Source organism: Bufo bufo, chromosome 1, assembly GCF_905171765.1.
Source record: "Bufo bufo chromosome 1, aBufBuf1.1, whole genome shotgun sequence".
Lineage (NCBI taxonomy): Eukaryota > Metazoa > Chordata > Amphibia > Anura > Bufonidae > Bufo > Bufo bufo.
This window is the reverse complement of record NC_053389.1, coordinates 426,878,175-426,900,619: the sequence shown is the minus strand read 5'-3', so window position 1 is coordinate 426,900,619 and position 22,445 is coordinate 426,878,175. Positions and strand designations below refer to the sequence as shown.

Genomic DNA, 22,445 nt, shown 5'->3' with positions numbered 1-22,445 from the left:
ATAGCTTTTGCTATAGCTTATATACATTCTAATAGTGGCAAATGTCATATGAATCGTGAAGCTGATTAATAAATATAGATATAAAGGCTAGCAATGGCCTGAGAAATAAATATAAAAATAAAATGCTAATAAAAATGGAAAAATAAAAATGGTAAAAATAAAAATAGAAATGAGTGGGGGTTTGCTCTTTTAATTGATAGAGAAGATGGTACCAGTGGGAGGATGCAGGTCATGTCGATGCGCTGGTAATACATCCTGGCATCAACATGTTGTGTAAACCTGCCACTGGACCATCTACAAAAATCTGAAAATCTTCAGTTCTGAATTGAGTCCCTTGGGTACCATAGTTCCAAATTTATAAATCATTTTTGACTTGTATCTTGACATCTAAAATCACCTCCCCTCCAATCCTTCTTAAAGAGGACCTTTCATTACAATAAAAAAATCTAAAATAAGCATACAGACATGGAGAGCGGCGCCCAGGGTTCTCCCTGCACTTACTATTATCCCTGGGCGCCGCTCCGTTCTCTCGGTATAGGCTCCGGTATCTTCAGATTTTTGGCTCAACTGGGAGGAGCCTGCCGGCGTCTCCTTCTCCCAGGCTGTAGTGCTGGCCATACGCAGTGCTCAGCTCATAGCCTGGGAGAAGGAGACGCCGGCAGTCTCCTCCCAGTTGAGCCGAAAATCTGAAGATACCGGAGCCTATACCGGGAGAACAGAGCGGCGCCCAGGGATAATAGTAAATGCAGGGAGATCCCTGGGCGCCGATCTCCATGTCTGTATGCTTAGTTTAGATTTTTTATTGTAATGAAAGGTCCTCTTTAACAGACTGGAGAGCTGCAAATTTTAAGCCTGTTGGATCACTAGCATGATGTAATTTAAAATGATGGGACAACATGTGTTTCCCTTTCTAATATTGTTTATGTGTTCAGAAATCCTAACTTTGAGGGTCCTACCAGTGCGGCCCACATACTGTTTTGCACATGGGCATTCCAACATGTATATTACCGCCTCGCTATTACATGATAATATCTCATTTATCTCTTATTCATATGAGTTGATTTGAGAGATTATTTTTGTAGTTTTTTTGGGGGAAACTTTGTTATTCTACAGTTACTACATGCGCCGCACCTGTAGAACCCTTTCAAAGCTGTCCATGGTGTAGTTATGAATATTGTTTTCTGTTTTATGATAGTGGGGGCTATCTGTAACCCTAAATTTTAAGCTCTTGCATAAATAATAGGTGGTTTGTTTGGCAAAATACTGGCCAATACAGGGAGTGCAGAATTATTAGGCAAGTTGTATTTTTGAGGATTAATTTTATTATTGAACAACAACCATGTTCTCAATGAACCCAAAAAACTCATTAATATCAAAGCTGAATATTTTTGGAAGTAGTTTTTAGTTTGTTTTTAGTTTTAGCTATTTTAGGGGGATATCTGTGTATTCAGGGGACTATTACTGTGCATAATTATTAGGCAACTTAACAAAAAACTAATATATACCCATTTCAATTATTTATTTTTACCAGTGAAACCAATATAACATCTCAACATTCACAAATATACATTTCTGACATTCAAAAACAAAACAAAAACAAATCAGTGACCAATATGCCACCTTTCTTTGCAAGGACACTCAAAAGCCTGCCATCCATGGATTCTGTCAGTGTTTTGATCTGTTCACCATCAACATTGCGTGCAGCAGCAACCACAGCCTCCCAGACACTGTTCAGAGAGGTGTACTGTTTTCCCTCCTTGTAAATCTCACATTTGATGATGGACCACAGGTTCTCAATGGGGTTCAGATCAGGTGAACAAGGAGGCCATGTCATTAGATTCTCTTCTTTTATACCCTTTCTTGCCAGCCACGCTGTGGAGTACTTGGACTCGTGTGATGGAGCATTGTCCTGCATGAAAATCATGTTTTTCTTGAAGGATGCAGACTTCTTCCTGTACCACTGCTTGAAGAAGGTGTCTTCCAGAAACTGGCAGTAGGACTGGGAGTTGAGCTTGACTCCATCCTCAACCCGAAAAGGCCCCACAAGCTCATCTTTGATGATACCAGCCCAAACCAGTACTCCACCTCCACCTTGCTGGCGTCTGAGTCGGACTGGAGCTCTCTGCCCTTTACCAATCCAGCCACGGGCCCATCCATCTGTCCCATCAAGACTCACTCTCATTTCATCAGTCCATAAAACCTTAGAAAAATCAGTCTTGAGATATTTCTTGGCCCAGTCTTGACGTTTCAGCTTGTGTGTCTTGTTCAGTGGTGGTCGTCTTTCAGCCTTTCTTACCTTGGCCATGTCTCTGAGTATTGCACACCTTGTGCTTTTCGGCACTCCAGTGATGTTGCAGCTCTGAAATATGGCCAAACTGGTGGCAAGTGGCATCTTGGCAGCTGCATGCTTGACTTTTCTCAGTTCATGGGCAGTTATTTTGCGCCTTGGTTTTTCCACATGCTTCTTGCGACCCTGTTGACTATTTTGAATGAAACGCTTGATTGTTCGATGATCACGCTTCAGAAGCTTTGCAATTTTAAGAGTGCTGCATCCCTCTGCAAGATATCTCACTATTTTTGACTTTTCTGAGCCTGTCAAGTCCTTCTTTTGACCCATTTTGCCAAAGGAAAGGAAGTTGCCTAATAATTATGCACACCTAATATAGGGTGTTGATGTCATTAGACCACACCCCTTCTCATTACAGAGATGCACATCACCAAATATGCTTAATTGGTAGTAGGCTTTCGAGCCTATACAGCTTGGAGTAAGACAATATGCATAAAGAGGATGATGTGGTCAAAATACTCATTTGCCTAATAATTCTGCACGCAGTGTATTTTGTCTTCTTGTAGCATATGCCTGTTTTTTTTAACAACTGTTGAAATTCTCCTGTATTCTGTGTTAAAAGGCAATATTAAATTAGATGTTTCCTCTCTTTCATTATCTCTTTCTTTTTCTTTAAAGAAAGTATATCTATCTAGACTCCTTACTCTGTTTAATGAATCATCCAACAGTGTAAGTGGATACTGTTTTTCTATGAATTGATTTTTCATAGATTCTGCTTCATCTCTTGTAAAGTTACGCTTTAATCGGTGAAACTGGCTGAATGGTACATTTAACAGCCATCGGGGCAAATGACAGCTAGTATTCAAAATAAAGCTGTTTTTTGCCACAGATTTCTGATATGTACTGCATAAGAATTTTGAATCTTGTATTTCTATATTTAGGTTCAAAAATTGTACCAGTTGGGTACTGATGTTGGGTGTGAATTTTAGGTTGAGTTCGTTATTATTTAACTCATCCAAAAATCGCAATAGATCGTCATGTGACTTATCTCATATCAAAATAATATCATCAATGTAGCGCCGCCAGAGCACCAGACCCGACCCCAATACAGGTGATATTGTGTCCTGTTCCATGCCGCCATAAAAAGATTTGCATAGCTGGGGGCGAATTTGGTGCCCATGGCGGTGCCCATCAACTGTAAATAATATCCTTAGTCGAAATAAAAATAATTGTGTGTCAGAACGTATCTAATGCTATCTAAAATGAATTGGAGCTGCTCTAATTTCAGATCTTTTATTTTTAGATAACATTCTCTCTATTGCTTGTATACCTTGTTTGTGATTAATGCAGGTATAAAGTGAGCTCACATCTAATGTTGCCATGATCCATCCAGGTTTATATGTCAGATTTTCAAATAGATTTACAACCGTTGTAGTATCTTTTAGATATGATGGAGTATCTTTTACATACGGTTGTAACATATAGTCAAGATACTGTGATAGATTCGATGTCAGCGAGCCTATTCCGGAGACTATAAGTCTCCCTGGTGGATTGATAGGATCCTTGAGTATCTTCGGGATACAGTAAAAAACTGAGGAAGAAATCAGATAATTCACAAGACTTCGAAACGCGTCTGGGAGGAACTTTGGCTTCAGGATATCTACACTTAGAATGCGCTGGAGAAAAAAGATCCGAAAACAACATTTAATCATACGAAAACAACATTTAATCAGCTGATTCAACATCTATAATTTGAAATCCCCGCTTAGCTGGCAAGCAGGGGAAAAAAAGGACTCTCAGTTGGTCGACTCTCACCACGTGATTAATCGAAGGAGCCAACAACACGAGGGACGCCGAATGTGGATCGAAAAATTGTTCACACGGAACTAGAGGTGATACTCAATAAGAAAAGCTGGAAACGGGGACAAGCGAAAAGATCCACACTGATGTTTAGTGTGGTCACGCTTTATACATAAATACCTCACAGAGAACCAACTGAACAGTGAGTACCTCTGAAATTAAATTGTGTGATAACGAATATACACAAATCGAATATACGCATACACTGAATCGATTATCTAAAGTCTGCATATTGGAAATTCGAGAAAGAAAGCTAGTGTTTTATCGATTTGGGAAAAAAACACAATAAGGAGAATTGTTCATATGAATTATCAAACCCGATAGTTTATGGAGTACTTAGTGGACTAAAATGCTATATGAACTGTTTACTTTACTCCATTATATTGAACAATCATTGGATCAAAGTGCAATGATGGAGTAAGATACCTTCAATCAGAGTTTAACTATTGTATGGACTACCTGCACAATTGTATTGAATTCCATCTCAATATATACCATTGAGTGTAATTATTGCAATATTTATCTATTTTTATATTTTTTTTATATCTTTTGTATTTTAATTGTTTTTATTGCTGTGATTTATTTTAATTATTCTTGTGAATAAAACCCTATCATTTGCTGCATCACTCCAGATGTCCGAGTGCCTATCCAATCATAACTTTTCTGCTATTAAATTTTTTGGGAGTGCCTAATATAAAATAACATTCGGATTTGTTCAGAATACATTTATCTTTCACTGCCTCACATATATTTCTTAATTCCTCCTCATATGTTTTTACTGGATCTTTCTCTAGCATTTGATATGTTTTTGAATCAGAGAGTCCTCATATTTTACTGTGTCCAGAATCACTATTGCTCCTCCGCCTTTGTCGGCGGGGCAAATTGTGATCTGATGATTCTGTTGTAGATCCCTCACTGCTTGAACCTTATCTTTAGTTAGGTTACATTCTGCATACTTTTTTACTCTCATTTTTCTAATGTCCATTTCTACCGCCCCATTTCTTTCCCCATTTCCTGTCTTGGGTATATCCGGGATTTTAATTTCAAATGACATGTTTATAAGTGCATGTTTGAGGATTTTGCTGGATCATAAAATATTTCTTGCAGCATATTTTCATATATTTTTCTATACTCCCGTATACGTCAAAGTTCCTCAAAGGTGCACATGATGCAAATTTCAATCCTTTATTCAAAAGTTTTAGTTCACTCTGATTTAAATTAGTGGAGCTTAGGTTTATGATGTTGTCTCTCCTACTTTCCATATTTTTGTTTTTGTACCTTCGTTTATGTCCGCCCCTTCGTGTCCTCTGTTTTTGCTCGGTGTTTGTTCTCTTTGTATGTGAATTTGTGCTGTAGTTACTACATTGTTCTTTACTATTTGTTGTGCCGATGGTGCCATGAATGTTGTAGGGATCTGTTTTGAAAAAGTGAATGTGCTGGGTATCTTGAAAAGTGATTGTTGTGCCTGTGAGTTACTTTGTTTTTTGTTTGTTGTCCATGTGAGTGCGAGTGTTTTTTCAAATATTTGTTGTTTGTTTTTGCTGTGTTTTGTTGATTGCTCTGTTGGTGCTTGCCTAAAAAAGGATTAGCTAGGGCTTGAAATCTATTTTGGGTTGGTGTATTGATTTGTTGAATCTCATTACTTAGAATTTTCGATACTTTGATGTGTGTTGTTTATTTGATGTAATAATAAACTTTTTTGTCTTTTTTTGTATGATCTCCTGTTCTACATTCTCTAATTTCTTGATTGCTAGCCTTCATATCTATATTTGTAGACATGATTCATATGACATTTGCCACTATTAGAATTTATATAAGCTATAGCGAAAGATATTACAGCAACCGCAAATGTAAAGACGCATAATGTGAATAAAATACCGAATTATGTAAGATATGATACTATAAGTCACGGTCCGGTCAAGGTTTTAATTTAGTCACTGGCTCTAAATAAGGAGCGGTATGTTCCTCTTTTTTCAACACATATTTTTCTGCCACTGAGGAAGAAACCCTTGTTGTTTTGAAACGCGTCTATTATTTGAACAACAGCTGTATTCTTTTGAAGATATCCTGCTACATTACAGATTGATACAAAAGTAAATGAAAAGTTACACCCTGGTGTCCGGAAAACTGAATCATGCATGCGTGAAGTGACGGCACTAACGAGAAACGACTTATGAGACTGCCAGCGTACGAGCCACACGCAACACAGATTCCAGCAAGTACCACTCCACAGACGGAGCCACAGGCATCCTGTAAGAATCTCAGTTGCGCTCAATACTGTGTGAGAACGACACAAAAGGGATCAAGCACACGGCAGCATATGCAAGGCGAGTGAACTGGCACACATGTGAGTGAACTCATATGCAGGCACTGTGTGTATACCAGTCTATTATAATCAACATAGAAACCATTATAGCTAACTTACTCTCCGCAGAGTTGTATATATCTTGCCTCATTCAGCCATTTTTTATACACAGCTATACTAGACATTACTTCAAAGTGAAAGGTGTGCAGGACATTCCTTGTATTCTTTATCTGTCAACAAGAGTGCCACAGTTTGGCTATATAGAATAAGAACGCAGGACACTGCAACAAAATTCACCCACAGGGTAGTAAGTGCACCATATGCTGCATAGGTGCACTTAAATCCAGTATAAAAAACGCAGGATATATTCTTTTTTGAATGTTTTCTATTACAAATAAATTGACCAATTTTAACTCATTGTATATTGATGTTAATAGATATTTGTATTGATAGTGTATTTTTCATCACAATTGTACTGACTATTTCATCATAGTTGTGTTTTATTTAGAGGTAACAATAAAAAAGTATTTTGACTTCTTGTGAGCCGACCATTAGTGTATTTATTAGGTTGTAACAACTTCAAAAATGCCTGTAAAAAAGCACTGGGGTCCATGTGGTTCACAAGCCAGGCTTAGTGAAAGGAAAAAGCGGCGATGGAGTAAGATGCAACTAATTAAGAAGTCCCTTAATAAATTTGTTGCATTTGTGTTTCTGTGCATCAGACACTGAAATCTATGCTAGCTAAGAGCTAGCAACTTGTGAGGATGCTTCTCCTTATAGAATATCTGCTGTGAGGATGCATCACCTTATAGAATATCTGCTGTGAGGATGCATCTCCTTATAGAATATCTGCTGTGAGGATGCTTCTCCTCATAGAATATCTGCTGTGAGGATGCATCTCCTTATAGAACAGCTAGCAGAGGTAATTCAGACAAAAAGTATACTGCAATCTTGGCCGCAAGGATCACAGGATCAAAGATAGCTGTGAAGCAGTGCAGCCATTGAACTGACAGGCATTGCAGCATGACTCACAAGTTACTGCAACCCCAGGATCACAAAAAAATTCAACATCTTATTAGTCATTTTAACCCTTTTCTAGCATTTCCTTTTTGTGGCTCCCTTTTCTTATTTCAACACTTTCTTCTTTTTCTTTTCTTTTTCCTTACGGAGTATTTGCTTTACTTCTACATCCATAGAGTTCTAGCCTCTCTCCTTTCCCTTTGTAAAAAATTCTGATATGTCAGTGACTTGTCAAAGGTTTTGATCAGTGGGGCCCTGAGCACTGAGACCCCAAACGATCTCTAAAACAAGGATTTGTAAGAGTTCAGCTGAGCATTGCCTCTCCTCACTGCTCAAGATGGCCTAAAGATGGTCTCAATGGAAAGTCTGGGTGGCCGCCTTCAGTTCTGTCTTCAGCAGCTAAGGCTACTTTCACACTCGCGTACGGATCCGTCTTGAACACCATTGAAAGTTAATGGAGGACGGATCCATTTTCTATTGTGCCAGACTGTGTCAGTGAAAACATATCCGACTTACATTGTGTGCCAGGATGGATCCGTTTGGCTCAGTTTCATCTGTCCGCCTCCAAAGCGGAATGGAGACTGAACGGAGGCAAACTGATGCATTCTGAGCGGATCCTTTTCCATGCAGAATGCATTAGGGCGAAACTGATCCACTTTGGACCACTTGTGAGAGCCCTGAACGGATCTCACAAATGGAAAGCCAAAACGCCAGTGTGAAAGTAGCCTAAGAGAGTGCCCAGCCTAACGTTTCTAGCTCTAATAAATCATACCATGACTGTGAGAAACATATGCATAGTCTGGTATCGATCAGCTCATTGTGTCTAAACATATGGGAAAGTACAACAAAAAGATTATCAGCTGGAGTGTCAATATTCATCATGGAAATGTAATATAGATGTAGCTTAACCTTTCTCTGTATAAGCAGGATGCATTTCCTGACAGGGTGCAGAGCTAAAATGCCAAAGTACAATTCGCTGCCACGGGATCATCTTTGAATTAAATTCCATTGGTTAGCTTGAGTGCTATATTAAGTGACATTTGCTGGAACCAGATTTAAAACGTTCCATTAGTTAAGTGTTGGCTGAGCTGTTAGGAAGACCGCATTGACAAATAGTGCTATAAATTGTCTCCCTGGAAACTGAGGGACTGTCTTGCAAAACTCAGCAGCAACACTAATTGTACTCAAAAAGAAAATAGGAGAAAAAACCCAAGATTAAGAGTAGGATCATGAAAATATTTCACCTTCTCTGAGGCATCCCATACTGCCATAGTACAGCATCCTTACAGCATTTTATGTAGATATTTCTGGGTTTAGATACATTGTGGCAATTCTTTTATATTAGCTCTCTTAGAATAAGTCATAGTCTTACATCATTCCAATCCTGGCATGAATTGTCTCTCATGTATATATATGGCTTAACCCTTTCTACCACAGATTTTTTTTTTTTTCATTTTGGGGCTTTCGTTTTGTGCTCCCTGCCTTTCCAGAGCCATAACTTTTTTTTTTTTCGTTCACATAGCCGTATGAGGGCTTGTGACAAGTTGTAATTTCCAACGCCACCATTTAATAATGCATATGATGTAGTGGGAATTGGAAAAAACTAACTATTTTCCAGTTACTGTCATTCTACTGGTCAGTATGAATCTGGCGATACCTGATATGTATAGTCTTTTTTGTGTTTTGATATTGATAAAATAATAAAAACCTGCGACCCGGAAGTGCGCGCTTCCGGGTCTGCACGCGATCAGATGCTGTGGTCAAGATTGACCACGGCATCTTGAGTGTTAAATGTCCTCGACCAACATTATTACCAGTTGCGAACATGAGCCGCCAGTGTCTGCTGAAACAGCAGGCACCCCGTTGCTATGGCCCCACTCCGCTCAGGAGGCACCATCTTTAAAGATCTGGCCAGTGTCATACTAGTAAGGCACTGGTCGGGAAGGGGTTAAAAGGGTATTCCAGTAGTAAAAAGTAGGCTGGCAACTGGTTTCACCCCAGAAAGCTGTATCTCCCCGGCCACGCCCGACTCCGTGAATCCACGCCCGGCCTCAGTGAAGCCACACCCTCCGTCACCGGCTTGGAGAGGGGGGGAGTGGGAAGAACTTTCTAAATGGAAGGTGAGCTGGGGGCAGCCGGGGTGCTTCTCTCCCCCTCAGTCAGCCACAGGGAGCCATGCTTGCGGCTCTAGTGACTGACTGGGAGTTTGAGAAGCCTCAGTCAGTTGCTGCAGCTCACGATTAGACAGCGCAGTGCTGCTGTCTGAGCGTGAGCTTCTGAAAGGGTGGACATCTCTGCGCCGGATGGAGGACAGAGAGACAGAAAACTGGAATGTCCGGCCTAAAACCGGACATCTGGCCACCCTAAGTAAAGGCTATCCCCCATCCACAGGATAGGGAATAACTATCAGACCAGTGGGGGACCTCCAGCTGGGACCCCCACTGATCATGAAAACGGGGGCCCGTAACCCCAGCAGGCCCCCTGCTGCTCCTCTGAAATGACCAGAACGTCCAGTCGCACATGTGAGCGGCTGCTCCATTAATTTCTATGGGAGTTCCGGAGACCGCCAAGTAGAACGCTCGGCTATGTCCGGAACTACCATAGAAATTAATGGAGTGGCTGCGCACATGCGTGATTTGGGAGCAGCAGGGGACACATGGCCCGCGTTCTCGTGATCTGTGTGGGTAGCAATGGTAGGACCCCCACCAATCTGATAGTTATCCCCTATTCTGTGGATAGGGGATAACTTTTACCTACCGGAATACCCCTTTAATTGATGCATATAATGGTAAGATTTGTGGAGGGATGCCTACTGCACCTACATTTTATGGATTATTATAGAGAAAATATTTTGCCAGCTGTATAACATGTATAGTGTACCTTCTACTAGCTAAACAATGTAGCAATATATCATACAAGTGCTACAATAAATTCATGTAGCATAATGGATGCATGTAAACATGAGTTATGTTCTCCAAGATGCCGAATTTTATAGGGAACCTATAAGCTTGATTTTGCCCTCTGCACCCAGCAGATGACCTTTATAGTAAGTTCATGTGGTGCACAATGGTGTTCTTTTATGCTTTCTTACTATTCAATTACAATGCAATATAAAGTTGTTTATTCTGCGCTCCTGTTATATGTTAATGAGCTGTCTCAATTAAAGGAGGCCAACAGCTTGGAAGTCAAGCTAACTCTGCCTACATCCTGCCCCTTCTTCTGTGACTTACATTTCCATCACTAGACCTAAGGAGCCCAGTGGATAACATTTCCAATTCTGGCAATGTCAATCACAGAACAAGGGGCAGGGTAAACTTGATTTCCAGAGAGAAGTTGTTAGACTCTTGAATTAAAACATCTCATTAGCACACGCATAGTCGCCAACAGTCCCTAATTTTCAGAAACAGTCCCTGTAAGTTAAGGTTGTCCTGAGCCAAAAATGGGCAGGGCCTATGTAACCCGCACCCATAAATGGACCTTCTAACATGATGTAGGCGCATTCCTGGGAGCAGGGGTCTATTTGTACCGAATTCACCAACTGCAATGTTGCTAAGTATGCATATGATGGAAGCAAAGAATGAACACTTTTTTTTACTGCATTCTGCTAAAAAGACATATAAAACACTACCAGGGACCACATGAACCTTCTATAAAGTTTATTGGCCAAAATTAAGATTATAGGTTTCCTTTAGGAAAACCATTGATGGCCTATTCTTAAAGAGGACCTGTTACCACTCCTGACGCGCTTGTTTTAATAGTTTCATGCATTCCCCATGTAATAACATTTCTGGAACATCTATTCTTATGACTCTATGTTGTGCCATTCCTTTATTATTTCTACTAGCAGTTATGAATGAATTGCTAGCAGTCTGCAGTAAGGGTACAGAGGGGTGGTAACAAGTTGGGTGTGTGTGTAACTGCACAGACTCACTCTATCAGTGCTGCCATTTTTAGACTGTGCAGGTACCACCCCCTCTGTAACCTTACTGCAAACTTCTAGCAATCCATTCATAACTTCTAGTAGGAATAATACAGGAATGGCACAACATAGAGCCATAAGAACAGATGCTACAGAATTGTTATTACACAGGGAATGCATGTTCGGAGTGGTGAAAGGTCCTCTTTAAAATGGGCAATCAATGTATTATTTTTGATTGTCTCACCCCAAGTACCCCCTCCACACACACAAACAAAATGGCTGTATGCCTGGTACTGCATTTCAGATTTTTTCAAGCCTTTTCATTCTCATTCAATTCCACTTATCACATATTGGTGGCCTATACTATTGAGAGGCTTTTAATATATATATTTTTCCAGAAAAGCACTTTAAAATACTGTATTAAAGGGCAATGTAATTATTTTAAAAGTGAAGGATACCAAAGCAGTCATTTTAGCATTAATGTAAACCTGGCCTTTTACATTATGTTACAATACTTTCACATAGGTTTATATTTTTTTTTCAAAACCTTGTATTATTATCCTCTTGCAAACTGTCCCCTAATATCATTTCTCTATTCTGTTGAGCACATAAGCATATAACTTCCTATAAAAGTCATTTTCCTACCTTCCTTGTGCTGAGTTTGCAATTTAGAAATGCAGGATGAAGATATATCTGGTACGCAAGAATGTTTTTACTTCCTTTAATGAAATCTGACAAACACCCATCTGTCAGTCACTTTCCTCTTTTTCATCAAACTTTGTCAAAGGAATTACTGTTTGTTATTCAGGCATACCAACTTCAGTCTCACAGAATGGAAATGCTCATTTGTGATTACCTACAATGTATTTCTCATCCGTGTAATCAGTCTGTAGTTTTATTTCCCTTTCCTATATACATAATTCCACTTTTTATATTTATTCTTACACATAAAACCCCAGACCATATTTTACTTAGTTGTTGACTGAATCCATAAAATAACAGAATTTCCATTTATCACATTAGATACAGGGTTCCTTGCTTATGCTATGATGAAACATGTTGTACTGCTGTTTTCCTCTTTTAATTCTCCGGTACCATGGTTTAGTTCATCAGACAAAAATAAATAAAAAATCATTGTAAATACTAATTCTTACGTTTAGTTTTATCAGTGCTTTGAAGAATGTACTACAGCACAAAAAATCTAGGCACAAAAATATATGAAAAGATTCACTTTTATGAATATGTTTAATTGTGGAATACAATGCATTTGGAAAGTCTTCAGACCAATTCACTTTTTTCACATTTTGTTATGTTGCCACCTTATGCTGAAATAATAAAAAAAAATATATAATTTGTTTTTCCCATTAATCTGAACTCAATAAGGCTACTTTCACACCTGCGTTTAGGTCGGATCCGTCTGGTATGTGCCCAGACGGATCCGCACCTATAATGCAAACGCTTAGATCCGTTCAGAACGGATCCGTTTGCATTACCATGAACAAAAAAAAAAAAAAAAATTTGATAATGCAAACGGATCCGTTTTGACTTTACATTGAAAGTCAATGGGAGACGGATCCGTTTGAAAATTGAGCCATACTGTGTCAACTTCAAACGGATCCGTCCCCATTGACTTACATTGTAAGTCTGGACGGATCCGTTTGCCTCCGCACGGCCAGGCGGACACCTGAACGCTGCAAGCTGCGTTCAGGTGTCCGCCTGCTGAGCGGAGCGGAGGACAAACGGAGCCAGACTGATGCATTCTGAGCGGATCCGCATCCATTCGGAATGCATCAGGGCTGGACGGATCCGTTCGGGGCCGCTTGTGAGACCCTTCAAACGGAACTCACAAGCGGAGCCCCGAACGCTAGTGTGAAAGTAGCCTAAATGAGAAAGTGAAAACAGAATTTTAGAAATTGTTGCAAATTTATTTTATAACGAAAGACTACAATTTCACATGGACATAACTATTCAGACAATCAAATCCTTTTGTGTGACACTTAAAAATTTAGCTCTGGGGGACTCCCATTTCTCTTGATCATCTTTGAGATGTTTCTATACCTTCATTGGAGTCCATCTGTATTACATTCAGTTGATTAGACATGATTTGGAAAGGCACACCCATATCTACTTAAGGTCTCACAGCTGACAATGCATATCAGAGCAAAAACCAAGCCATGAGGAGGAAAGAACTGCCTGTAGAGCTCAGAGAAAGAATTGTGTAAAGGCATAGATCTGGAGAAGGGTACAAAAATGTTTGCTAAACAGAAAATTACCAAGAGGACAGTGGCCTCCATAATTCTTAAATGGAAGAAGCTTGAAACAACCAGGACTCTTCCTAGAGCTGGTCACCCCATCAAACTATGTAATTGGGGAAGAGATGGTAAGAGAGGTGATCAAGAACCTAATGGTCACTCTGGCTGATCTCCAAAGATTGTGTGTGCAGACAGGAGAAACTTCCAGAAGGTCAACCATCACTGCAACACTCAACCAATCTAGGCTTTATGACAATTTGGACAGAAATAAACCTCTCCTAATTAAAAGACACATGGAAGTCTACCTGAAGTTTGCAAAAAAAAACACCTAAATTTCATCTCAGACTGTGAGAAACATGATTTTCAGGTCTGATAAAACCAAGATTTAACTTTTTGACCTCAATTCTAAGTATCATGTGAGAAAACTAGGCACTGCTCATCGACAGCTCAATGCTATCCCTCCAGTGAAGCATGGTAGAGGCAGAATCATGCTGTGGCAGTGTTTTTCAGAGGCTGGGAAAGGAAGACTGTTTATGGTTGAGGGAAAGCTGAATGGAGCAAAGTACAAAGGAATTCTTAATGAAGACCGGATGTAGAGTGCTCTGGACCACATACTGGGCCAATGTCCCTAAGCACACAGCCAAGACATCACAGGAGTGGCTTAAAGGCGTTCTGAGCAATCATTAGGAGAAATAAAATGGCCGCCCTTGCACTTGTATACAGTCTCCATTACCACAGCCCCACATTACCACAGTCTGTCCTGCCTGTTCTCTACTTCATGTCTCCTCATGAACTTCATTCCTACAGAGATTCAGCTGAAGTTCTTATCAGTGGTATTCAGGATCATAATCTCTGACAAGTAGGAGAGGAGGATGAGGCAGCGCTTTAGCTCAGTGTTGTGAAGTAGCTTTTCCTGTTGTGTGATTAGGACAGGTTTTGTGTGTACTGATAGGATGGCGGCCATTTCATTCCTCCCAATGATTGCTCCCTAGACAAAACGAGTCAATATAACTGATGAAAGGTATTTATGAATATATTTATAATAAAGTAATATTTACGTATTTTCATTTTCTTAATTCATGGAGAACCCCTTTAAAGACAACTCTTTGAATGTCCTTGAGTGGCCAAGCCACAGCAATAACTTAAACCTAATTGAACATCTCTTAAGAGACCTGAAAATGGTTTTCCACTGACAGTTGCCATCCAACCTAACAGAGCTTAAGAGGATCTGCAGAGAAGAATGTCAGAAAATCCTCAAATCCACAGGTGGAAACCTTGTGGCATCATACCAAAGAAGACTGAAGACTGTAATCACTGCCATAGGTGCTTCAATTAAATCTGAGTAAGGCCCCATGACCACGATGTATCCATTTTTTGATCTGCAATCAAAGATCTGTAAAATACCAATTTAGTGTGTATGCAGTCTTCATTTTATTTGTGTACCCATTGCTTTCGATCCATAATCACCAAGTAAATATGCAATGAGAAATCAGAAAAATGTCGAATTGAATGTTGAAGAAAAAAGAATTAAAATTTAAAATCTCTTTTACAAATAAAAAGCTAAGCTTTCTCTTACGTTTCTATATTCTACATGTATTTAAAGGGGTTGAGCAGTGCTTAGATATTGATGGCCTATCATGAGTGCACCAATATCTAAGCACTGCAAAAACCCTTTAACCCCTTAGTGACCACCAATAGGCCTTTTTTACGACAGTCACTGAGGGATTGTAAGCTGGGCCCCCACCTTTTTACATCAGCTCAGTGTAAGCACAGCACGGGTCTCACACGGAGAGGAGAGAGGGCTCGGCTGTAACATTACAGCCGCGTTCCTGCTTTAACAGTCCTGACAGAAGCGCCAATCCAGGATGTTTACCTCTTTAGATGCCGTGGCCAATACCGACTGTAGCATCTAAATGATATACAGAGGGAGCGGACTTCATCTCCCATCGTCACCCAAAAAATGACATTACAGGGTTCCAATGTCTTGACATGGCAGTCTAGGGCGTAATCAAGGCCCAGGCCCACCTGACGTGTATCCTAAAAAGGTTATAGCTCTTTGAATACGACGAAGTTTAACCAAGGGGTTAACCTCTGTGAAAATAATAATATTTCTTAAGCAAACAACGATAGGTGACAAAAACTCCTGGGCTGGATGCTAAATGTATAAAAAAAAAACTCTCATCTACCATGTACCAATGCTTATGTGGCAGAAGAGCCACCCTCAGGTACCAGGGCTCGTGGCAACTGTGAGGTGGTTAATATAAGCATGGAAAATCATCTGGTATGATACCGTACAACTTTGGGCACCACCACTTTCAGAGTAAGTAGGGGGCCAGCAGTCTTTTCAACCGCCAGATGCTTGGTTACTGTCCAATTTATCAACCCAACCCTGATCAAAACACTATTGTAAAAAAAATTTGCCATTATTATGTTGTGTTATATACTGAATATATTCTCTAGCAGAATAAGGCTACATTCACACTAGCGTTTTTACCTTATCTGGCAGGGTTCAGCAAAAATGCTTCCGTTCCTGATAATACAATCGTCTGCATCCGTTATGAACGGATCCGGTTGTATTATCTTTAACATTGCCAAAACGGATCTGTCATGAACTCCATTGAAAGTCAATGGAGGACGAATCCGTTTTCTATTGTGGCAGATAAAACTGATCCGTTCCCATTGACTTACATTGGGGGTCATGCTAGATCTGTCTTGCTCCGCATCCCAGGACAGATAGCAAACATGTTGCGGTTTGCTCTCCAGTAAGGAAACGCAATTAAATGGAACGCAGTTTGGAGTTCTGTTCAGTTCTGTTTTGTCCCTATTGACAATAAATGGTTGCAATAAATATTTCAATAGCTTTCATTTTCTATAAAAGAAACCCATTTGTTTTTCCATAAATGGTCCACAATATAAAATCATGACATGGTCCACTCTATATACAGTATTATGCACACTTTATATAATAAGAGCCTAGACTCATTCTCCCTGAGACTTGCGTATCATTTCAAGTTCTGCCAGTTTCTCCTAACATGGTCCTTGGTAACAGATCAAAAACAACTTTGACAACATTGACTTTTATACAAAAAAGTGACAGTTTGTAGATGCTGAGGAGTAAGGCCTGTTTCACACTGCCGGCACAGCCTTCCGGATGGCTATTACGGCATTGAATGCCGGGAATCAGCTGGACAAAAAAGGCTGCGCACAGTGGTATTTGTCTGGCTGATTCTTGGCTTATTTGCCGAGTTGCGGCTGGATCCCTGCCAGGCCTCATTAAAGTTCTATAAACGCTAGTTTGAAATTTAGCTAAGTAAGAAGCAAATTACAGAATTCTGCAAGTTATGCATAATTATTATTAATAGCATTTACCTCATAACGCAAAGAAAGAAGAATACTTATAATTACTGGAGTTTACGACTTGTGCAATATCTTTCAATATTCTATTTAGCTATTTCTCAGTTATCTTAAAGGAGTTGTGCCACAAAAAAATATTCTACAGTTTTCAAACCAGCAACCTGGATCTAAATACTTTTGTAATTGCATGTAATTAAAAATGTTGTATAGCCACTGAGTTATTCAATAAAAGTATCTGTATAGTGCCACCTAATTTCTTATTTCTTTGTCCGGTTCATTAAGAAGGCCGCACATGCTCAGTTTCATCCTTCAGCTGCCTCCTGAGTTATGATAGGGAGAACATGGACACACCTCCTGAGCTCTAGCAGAAAAGACACACCCCCTGAGCTGTTGCTTGATATAAATCTAGCGGAGCAATGAATATGGAGATCTCTGGATCCATGTGAGGTACAGGGCTGGTTCTAGCTTTGTTAGACATGTATTGTCATGTACTATATGATGTCAGATTTTCATTTTCAAAATTAATTATGGGATAACCCATTTGACATAGGCAGTGGTGCATTTCCTCTGTCTTCTCCTTCCCAGTATTCCAACAACAAGTTTCTACAATGTATGAACTTGGAGGACATAGAAAATTTGATGATTACCAGTAAACCATGGTACATCTGTAGATTCACTCTGTAAGGTTTCAGGAATAGCTCATGGGAATTAAGGCATGTCTACACGGGCATGAAACCATCTGTTGTGAAAGTCCACAGAAACAGCTCACATGCTTCAGATTAAAGTCCTATACCAGAAAACTGACTTTTTAAACAGCACATATTTTTGGTCATATGGTGCTTTTAAGCCACCTCTCCACTTTCCAGAACTGGGTTGCGATATCGAGATTTACCATCATTTACGCCAGTTTTCTGGTATAAATGATGATTGCATTCTAGGTGTACAGACTGCCAAAATATGCGCTTGCTTGTGCTGAATCATAAATTAAGTGCATTCTCCTGCAGTGCAGGGAGATATCAAGTCTGGCATAGAAAATGTCTGACTTGATATGTTACCCCCTGGAAGTCAATTTATGCACCGATATTTTCCAGTGCTGTGTGGACAAATTTATTCAAATTTCATAGCCTTTGCTGCTAAGGTAATACACTACTGATTTTCCATTCGCAAGTCTAGATGGAAAACCTGCAGCATTACAGCCAGGCAATGCTATAGCTCACTAGTCCTTCAGATATTATAGCTAGTGATGAGCGAAGTTCTGAAAAATGTGATTCGTCTGCTTTGACGAATATCACAAAAAATTTGATTTGTGACAAATTACTTAGTCATGAATCGCATTACTTTGTATGTAGTGGGCGCAATGATGGGGAATGTTGATTGCGCTGCCCCCTGTCATTGAACCCCTCAGATGCCATGTTCATGGCTGATCGAAGGCAACAGAGATTGAAATTAAGGCATTTCAGGGGTTAATCTGGTAAAAAAAAAAAGAGAAAAACATACTCACCTTATCCATTTGCTCAAGAAGAGGCCGTCGTCGTCATCTTTATTGAAGACACCACGCAAAATCCCTGATGTCACCACACCTGGCCGACATCACAGGTAACCCTGCCCGAGATTTTGTGTGGTATCTTCAATCAAGATGACCACAACGGCCTCTCTCTGAGAAAATAGGGGTGAGTATTTTAGGTGACTGGTTTTTGTTTTTTGCTGGCATTTCAGGAAAAATGTATTTGTTACCATGAAGCACACGGAAATTCGACTTCATAGCAAATAAAAATTTTCCTGAAATTCGGATCGAAGTCTATTCATTTGGCTTTGATTGTCTCAACACTAATTATAGCACCACTTAATACTTAAATTGTGGTATAAGATGAACTGATAATATTTCTACATGTTTACCTCACATTACTATCAAGTTCTTCCATCACAGTCAGTAGGCATGGAGGGCTGGGAGGTTAGCGCCCTTTTGATGAAGCTGGCCCTGTGAAGACACATGTAAAGTAATAAGATTTAGTTGACTGTTACAGGAATATAATGCTGCAATAAATTCTAAAAACTAGCAAGTATAAAAGATGAGGGCTACAGACTACATGAGTAACAGGGTCCGTACTGTACTGAACACCCATAAATGCTTTATAATGCAATGTTTGTGCTTATAAAGGCATCCCCACAAAATGTTGTTCTGTATTGGACAGGTACATAATGTATATTGTAGTTGCGAACTCTGCATATCATTAAAGGCATTGTCCTATGAAACATATTCTACAGTTTTCAAACCAGCACCTGCATCTGAACACTTTTGCAATTGCATGTAATTAAAAATTTTGCATAGCCACTGAGTTATTCAATAAAATGTATCTGTACCGCGCCATCTGCAGTATTTTTTTCTTATTTCTTTGACCTGCTCACTTAGATGGCCGCACATGCTCAGTTTCATCCTTCAACTGCCTCCTGAGCTGTGATAGGGAGAGCATGGACACGCCCCCTTAGCTGCAGCATAAAAGACACTCCCCCTGAGCTGCCAGCTAGATATAAATCTAGCAGAGCAAAGAATGTGAAGATCTCTGGATCCATGTGAGGTACAGGGCTGGTTTTAGCTTTGTTAGAAAGAGGTTGCCATGCACTGTATGATGTTTGATTTTAATATTTTACATTAGTCATGGGATAACACCTTTAAAGGGATTCTGTCATAAAATTTTACCCCTATAACCTAAACATATGCCCATGTCCGTACTAATAACATGAATCCTAAGCTGGCCTTACTAAACCTGCTTGTGGCTCTATTAGCCCAAAAAACTGGTTTTTATAACCTGTAAATCACCTAACTAAGGTGCCCAAGGTGACGTCCGTTAATACAAGGTGTCCGGCCGCACCCATCACCGTCTGGTGCCCATCGCCGCCTTCCCTGTCTTAATCGCCGCCCTCCCTGTCTACAGTGCCGCCTTCCTCACCTCAGCTCCGCCTCCGCAATCCTCCCGTCCCTCTGCCAAAACCCGTGCGTGCGCACTAGGCTCAGCCTGATGCGCCCGTGCGGACTCCTGGCAGCGGCTTCGTTGAGCGGAGTGCGCATGCGCATCAGGCCGACGCATGCGCACTTCGCTCAACAAAGCCGCTGCCAGGAGTTCGCACGGGCGCATCAGGCTGAGTCTAGTGTGCATGCGCGGGATCTGGCAGAGGGACGGGAGGATTGCGGAGGCGGCGTTGAGGTGAGGAAGGCGGGACTGTAGATAGGGAGGGCGGCGATTAAGACAGGGAAGGCGGCGCTGGGCACCAAACAGCGATGGGTGCGGCCGGGCACCCTGTGTTAACGGACGTCCCCTTGGGCACCTTAGTTAGGTGATTGACAGGTTATAAAAAACAGTTTTTTTGGGCTAATAGAGCCACAAGCAGGTTTAATAAGGCCAGCTTAGGATTCATGTTATTAGTACGGACATGGGCATATGTTTAGGTTATAGGGGTAAAATCTCATGACAGAATCCCTTTAAGTGTAGTGGATCTTTTTACTGGTCCTCAGCTGTGTTGTATGACTGGCACTCAGACTCTCCAACTGACATAGTGTCATATAGGTGGACAGGAAGTCAGTTCCTCTAATCATTTCTATGACAACTTCAATGTCAGGCTCATAGGGATGAATAGAGAAACTGACTTCCTGTCCACACACAATACACTGAGTCAGTTGAAGAGTCAGGGTGTTGGTCACAAGACACAGCTAAGGATCAGAAGAAAGCAGATAACTTCCAAATACAGTCACCGTATAAAGATTACTTTCGCTACAGTTTACATCCTGTAACTTTCTAACGAGCTAGAGAAAAATTATTTTTATGGGAGTGCTTCTTTAAGCAAAAACTAGGTATCTGTCTTCAAAAATTCCCTAGACATTAATATGTGAATTCTGCAAGGGTTGATACTAAGAGGAATATGTTCTGGAAGGATCATCCTTTTTCCCATCTCATGTCTATGGTCAGCATATACAACAACTTAGGCATGCAAAACTCACCCTTCTAAATTTACATGGAAATCTGTTACACAGCCCAAATATTAGACAATCTCACACTACAGGCCTGGAGGTCTTGCTCGTGATCATTTTATTTCAGTCAGTTAACTAATTATTTCAATAGAAAGGTGGTAAATACACATGGGGCTACTAGAATCCCTACTACCAAACCTCCACCTCTGTGACTCTTATAACATTTCAGGTTGACATGTTTTATAAACTGATTGTGGGAAAGCCTTTTTAAAAAAGTATACTGGTTGTAAGAAGTTATCCCCTATCCACAGGATAGGAGATAACTATTCAATCGGTGGGGGTCCTAGCACTGGAACTCCAACTGATCAATGGGGACTGCATAATCCTTAAGGCCCCCCCCACAAAAAAAAATGAATGGAGTTACAGCCTTCAGCTGCTTCCATACCTCCCATGCCTGACCTGCTGCTCCATTAATTTTGGGGGGGGGGGGGGGTCTGAGGGGTACAGTTTCTCATGATCGATTAGATCAGTTGGGGTCCAGTGGTAGGATCCCAACTGATCTAATAGTTATCCCCTTTTCTGTGAACAGTGGATAACTTCTCACAACCATAAAAATAGGAAAAAATTATATATATATTTACACATATTTATACACATATGTATGTATGTATGTATATATACACTGCGTGCAGAATTATTAGGCAAATGAGTATTTTGACCACATCATCCTCTTTATGCATGTTGTCTTACTCCAAGCTGTATAGGCTCGAAAGCCTACTACCAATTAAGCATATTAGGTGATGTGCATCTCTGTAATGAGAAGGGGTGTGGTCTAATGACATCAACACCCTATATTAGGTGTGCATAATTATTAGGCAACTTCCTTTCCTTTGGCAAAATGGGTCAAAAGAAGGACTTGACAGGCTCAGAAAAGTCAAAAATAGTGAGATATCTTGCAGAGGGATGCAGCACTCTTAAAATTGCAAAGCTTCTGAAGCGTGATCATCGAACAATCAAGCGTTTCATTCAAAATAGTCAACAGGGTCGCAAGAAGCGTGTGGAAAAACCAAGGCGCAAAATAACTGCCCATGAACTGAGAAAAGTCAAGCGTGCAGCTGCCAAGATGCCACTTGCCACCAGTTTGGCCATATTTCAGAGCTGCAACATCACTGGAGTGCCCAAAAGCACAAGGTGTGCAATACTCAGAGACATGGCCAAGGTAAGAAAGGCTGAAAGACGACCACCACCGAACAAGACACACAAGCTGAAACGTCAAGACTGGGCCAAGAAATATCTCAAGACTGATTTTTCTAAGGTTTTATGGACTGATGAAATGAGAGTGAGTCTTGATGGGCCAGATGGATGGGCCCGTGGCTGGATTGGTAAAGGGCAGAGAGCTCCAGTCCGACTCAGACGCCAGCAAGGTGGAGGTGGAGTACTGGTTTGGGCTGGTATCATCAAAGATGAGCTTGGGGGGCCTTTTC

The 22,445-nt window shown here is 40.5% G+C and overlaps 1 protein-coding gene across 2 annotated transcripts in view; it reads right to left on the bottom strand.

The window, feature by feature from the left end:
* Positions 1-22,445, bottom strand: part of HTR4 (5-hydroxytryptamine receptor 4) — a 707,781-nt gene that overhangs the window by 404,447 nt on the left and 280,889 nt on the right. For both annotated transcript variants that reach the window (XM_040406579.1, XM_040406590.1), the window contains exon 2: positions 18,894-18,975. In XM_040406579.1, the coding sequence (XP_040262513.1) occupies positions 18,894-18,919 (26 nt within the window). In that variant the 5' untranslated portion in view covers positions 18,920-18,975. The remainder of the gene's footprint in view (positions 1-18,893; positions 18,976-22,445) is intronic.